This window comes from Rhinoderma darwinii, chromosome 5 (genome assembly GCF_050947455.1).
Source record: "Rhinoderma darwinii isolate aRhiDar2 chromosome 5, aRhiDar2.hap1, whole genome shotgun sequence".
Classification (NCBI taxonomy): domain Eukaryota; kingdom Metazoa; phylum Chordata; class Amphibia; order Anura; family Rhinodermatidae; genus Rhinoderma; species Rhinoderma darwinii.
The window spans coordinates 287,332,762-287,338,033 of record NC_134691.1 but is presented as its reverse complement, the minus strand read 5'-3'; the positions used below and the strand labels follow the sequence as shown (position 1 = coordinate 287,338,033).

The 5,272-nt window shown below is 42.5% G+C and overlaps 1 protein-coding gene across 1 annotated transcript; it reads right to left on the bottom strand.

The window, feature by feature from the left end:
* Positions 1-1,162: 1,162 nt before the first annotated feature.
* Positions 1,163-4,145, bottom strand: TRIL (TLR4 interactor with leucine rich repeats). Its single transcript, XM_075828626.1, has one exon. It carries the CDS (start codon positions 4,143-4,145, stop codon positions 1,497-1,499), a length of 2,649 nt encoding a protein of 882 aa, XP_075684741.1. The 3' UTR covers positions 1,163-1,496.
* Between the last annotated feature and the right edge of the window lie 1,127 nt (positions 4,146-5,272).

Genomic DNA, 5,272 nt, shown 5'->3' with positions numbered 1-5,272 from the left:
GTTGTTCCCGTGATTGCATTGTAAAAGAATCTGGTGATGTATGCATTGGCTTAGAGATCCTTGATGGAACCAGAGCGCTGAGAACCATGTAAACACTTGAGGGTGTTAACCCCCAGATCAATTAAATAAATAGGCACGCCTGCATGAAATGTAATAATATTGTGAACAGTAACATTTTTCCATGTAGCAAAAGAGATATAAGGAACACTAAATATATTTTATCTAAAATCAGTGGTGCAGCAAGTAGTAACCAATCAGATTGCAGCTGTCAGAGTATACAATGTTGGAAAAAGTAAGCAGAGACTTAAAGAGGCTCTGTCACCAGATTATAAGTGCTCTATCTCCTACATGATCTGATCGGCACTGTAATGTAGATAACATGGTTTTTTATTTTGAAAAATTATAATTTTTTAGCAAGTTATGAGCAATTTTAGAATTATGCTAATTAGTTTCTTAATAGATAACTGGGCGTTTTTTACCGTTTAACCAAGTGGGAGTTGTAAAGATAAGTGTATGACGCTGACCAATCAGTGACCAATCAGCTTCATACACTCATTGTTCCAGCGTGATTGTGCAGTGAAAGAAGCTGGGCTGGAACAATGAGAAGTGTATGACAGTGATTGGTCACTGATTGGTCAGCGTCATACACTTCTCTTTACAACGCCCAGTTGGTAAAAACACGCCCAGTTGTCTATTAAGAAACTCATTAGCATAAATCTAAAATTGCTCATAACTTGCTCAAAAATTATCGTTTTTCAAAATAAAAACCACTGCTGTTATCTACATTACAGCGCCGATCACATTATGTAGGAGATAGGGCACTTATAATCTGGTGACAGAACCTCTTTAAGTTATGTTACAGGATGGGAACTTCAAGCAGTCTTTCTGACAACTAACAACTGTATGCAGAATGACAAACAAATCCTAGTATAGAAGAAACTGTAAGGGTATACCCAGACAGTGCAGACAAGTCACGTCTTTTTACCATGACTGCCGTGAAAATGCGGCAAAATAATTTGAGAATTCTGAACAATTTGCCGCAAAAAAGTCACGACTGCTACATCTGACTATATCCTTATGAAAGTAAATACAATGTAGAAACCATATTGTTACAATTCACACTTTGAGAATGCATACAAAAATACTATGTGAAAGCCTGTTCTTCATTTGTATCTGCAATTCTCATTAGAAGTAACATAATAACAACACTCCAGCGTGTCAGAGATGTAATACTAAAAATGCATGCACTGCAACTGTGTTAACACATATATTTTATGTTTTAGACTGGACATGTTACATTTACCATTCATTGCTTTTGGTGCTTAATAAAAGGGTGCTCATGACAAAATATTACTGTTTGACACTACTTTTTTCCAGGTACTGTACGCATTAACTATTATTAGCACCTTATGGTTCTCATATCCCTATTGAGGCCTAACGCATTTGCCCAATCATTGATACATCATAAACCATATTTTTGACTCCGTCATGGCTGCTCAGTCTGTGAACCTCTGCAGGAGATCATCTCTGTGTAGATTTCCTCCCTCTCTAAAACGTTCACAGCCCGGAAATTCAATAAGATCTGCTTCTCCTAGAGCACACACTGCAGTGCGAGGTCGGTGTGACTGAAAACCTGAGAAATCAGTGGAAACTCCAGTACCCACAGACCTGTAGGGGCGACGTGTAGAGTACATTTGACGTACGTGGACAGGGGCTCTCCTGCGGCACCATTTCTTGCGTGCTTTCCTAGAGCACCAGACAACAAACCCTAGCAAAAGCAGCAAAGCATTGAGGGCCAGTAGCCCCAAGGCTAACATTTGGTAATTAAGTACAGGGCGCTCATCTTCTGAAGGTGAAGTCATGAGCCCTACACAATGTTCCCTAGGGGCCACAGGACACGCTCGACCATTAATTATACTCTCAACACAAACCAAATATGGTGTATCTCCGGTGAGCTCTAATAAAGTTAAAGATTCTACATGTCCCCGAGGATAGACGAAGCGCTGAAAGCGCCCACTTTGCCCAAAACGCTCATACAGCACCCTGAATAAGACATGCTCATGGGTATGGGAGACTGAGGTCTGCCAACGTACACGAGCTGTGTCACTTCCTACAGTTTCCACAGAGAGATTCAGAAGATGCAGCTTGTTAAATTCACATGGGTCAGAAAGGCCTAAAGGAGAAACTTGGTGCAGTGTTTCACTATGGCCATGATGAGTAGAATCAAATGATGGCTGCAGACTGTCAAACGGACTTTGATGCAAGGTCTCTGCTGGCGGCATGGATCCTCTTAATTCAGGACCTAAATCAACGGCGTGTGGCACTTGAAATGGTGATGGCAAGGTACTAGTGACCTCTGTGCGCTCAGCTTCGGAGCGAGGCGGTTTGGTTTCATGGGGCTGCTCATAAAAACGTTCAGCTGTAGAGATGCTATGAGGCAACTTGGTGGATGTTGGGATTTGAGCCTCAGCTGGTTTAATATGTAGCTGTGTTAATGACTCAGTTGCTGTTTGGAATATATCAGGGTTTTGCCTTTTAGCCTCTGGGTGTTGTTGGTTGGTCAAGTTCTGTTTAGTTCCATGAGGATTTCTGGATCCAATTGAAGTCTTCATACTTCGCTTTTTATCGGTTTCTGGGATCCTTTGACGTCCAGTGCCACCTTCTTTTTTCATGTTTAGAGGTCCCTTTGTGCTTGGCACCTTTTGCGTTGATGCTAGTGTCTGGAGCAAGGTGGAGCTTCCGGATGGAAGTGTTGACTTAGGAGCTAATAAATGAAGTTTGGAAACTGTTTTTATTGTCTGGTCTACAGGTTCAATATTTGTTTCACTTGTTCCCTGGTTTATAGAATGATGCAGAACTAAGCCATCTTCTTGCATGGTGGTAACCAGTCTTGGAAATGCGGTGCCGAGTCTACAAGCTCCCACTGCTTGTAAATAGTCATCATCAAGGTAGTCCAAATATTTCCCTGCAACTTCCCGAGGCCCCCTGCATTGCACAAACACAGTCAACATGCGGCTGCGTGAATGTAGAGTTCCCAGAATCCAGTGCTTAAGTCCCAATAGGTGACAGTTACAGTTCCATTCATTTCCATCCAGCTGTAACCGGTAAAGAGCTGGATTTCCAGAAAAAATATCCCCAGGCAGAAAGTTCAACATATTGTGCTGCAAATCTAGCACCCTTAGCCTGTTTAGCCCATTAAAAGTTCCAGGGTGCAATTTTGACAGGGCATTGCGGCTCAGGTTCAGCACTTCCAAGCTTTGCAGTGATGCCAGGAGGCCTTCAGGGAGCTGGGCCAGTGAGTTGCCATCCAGTTGCAGCTCTTGCAGCATCACAAGCCCCTGAAGGGCCTTGCTATGTAGCGTAGAAATCCTGTTTGAGCTGAGAATGAGCTTAGAAAGCCTTTGTAATCCATTGAAAACCCCTGGTCCCAGTTGCTGTAGATTATTTCCTGCCAGGGTTAGTGCGCTTAGAGAGCGTAATGGTAAAAATATAGGATATCGCAAGGAATTCAAGGGGTTTCCGGACAGGCTCAATAAACGCAATTTTACAAGTCCTACAAAGGCATTTTTACTGATATTGTTAATTTTGTTGTTTTCCAGATGCAAGTAGAGCAGATTAGAGAGACCCAGGAAAGGAGAGCCATGCAGTATCTGAATATTATTACTGTCCAGTCTCAATTTAACAAGTGACACCAAGTTAGCTAGGCTGGAACGACTGACATTGTGAAGCTGGTTGCCATTCAAATTTAGTACCTTAAGTTTCTTAAGTGGCAAGAAAGCATTAGCAGTAAGTGTAGGGAGCCAGTTGTTGCCAAGGTAAAGTTCTTCCAGGTGAGTGAGCTGCTCGAATGCCTTGGGATGAATGAACTGTATCTGATTGTACTGCAGGTCGAGCCTTTGTAAATTATAATAACTTGAAAAGTCTATGGCACTTATGTTGGCAATAAAGTTTCCCCCCAAGCTATAAGTTTTAGTTGCGGCTGGGCTGACAAAGTAGCTGGATTTTGGAGCTGAAAATAACCCCCTGTTGGAGCACAGTATATGTTGTGGATGTTGACAGTCACATGGTTCTGGACACTTCTCCCCACTCCAACAGACCGCGGAAGTCACCAATATCAACAGCACCAAAAATATAGCCTTCTCCATCTCACCTGGGTCTCTGTGAAAGTTAACCCAATGCTGAGCATCCCCTCCCTGTGTTCAGACCTGGAAGGGATTTTACAAGCCTAGAGACATTTAGCTGAAGGATTGTACTGGAGCTCCAGTTTCTTAGCATCTTGTTAACTCTTACATTACTGCTTGGTTCACTTTCAAATAAATGTCTTAATGAATGTAGATAACAAGTAGAGTCATTTGGATCATGAACACTCACTGTGCAATGCAGAATTCCTCTTCTGGCCTTCAGAGATCCAACTGCTGATGTCCACGTTCTTGTTGGGTGACCAGATGTGGCGGTGGAGCACAGAAGATCTGCAGTCACTCATAGATCTATGGTAACTGAAGTTTTACAGTTGGTCTAGAAGTCATCCCAAGTTTGCACAGCTTGCTCTTAAAGTTCAGCGTAGGAGCCAGGTGTCCATGCCACAACTTGGTTCTTCATCACTTCAACTTAATCCAAGATATTCAATTTGCGGCAACTCTTGTGTAGAGTGAAGTAGAGAAGTTTTTTGCATTGTAGGAAGAGGAGGAAATACGTGCTTCCCACACTGACTCCCTGGAGATTGTTAGCAAGGAAAGAGGATCCTAGTGAGGCAGCTCGGAGCTGCTGGTGGGAGGAGGAAACATCCAGCACATGTTAGATAGAAATAGAGACTCTAATAGGGAAACAAAGGGGGAGCCGGAGCCAAAGCCAAAATGATCTACTCAGTCTGAACAGTTTTCTCCCCCAACAATCCTTGTAGCTATTGCCGTGTTGCATATTGATTTCATTAAAATATTTCCATTCAGATCTGAATACTAAGACACAAGTTTGACCTGGTAGATTCTCAGCTTGCTGTAAAATTGAAAATACCTGAAGTGACGATGTAATACAATATGTTGTAGCAATATTATATATACATATATACACACTGGAGCCAGACAAAAATGCAGACGCACCAAAGAACAGTCATACATCTGACAGCAGATTAATTTCTAATGTGTATGGTAGCATTAGGCCAGATTCACACAAACGGATGCAAACTCGGACGCGAAAAACGGCAATTTTTCACATCCGAGTTGCACGCGTGCGGGCTCCGTTTTTACGCATCCCTCATAGACATGAGTCTATCGAA

Coding starts and splice junctions, on each gene's coding strand:
- TRIL (XM_075828626.1), bottom strand. CDS start 4,145: ATGGAGAAGGCTATATTTTTGGTGCTGTTGATATTGGTGACTTCCGCG.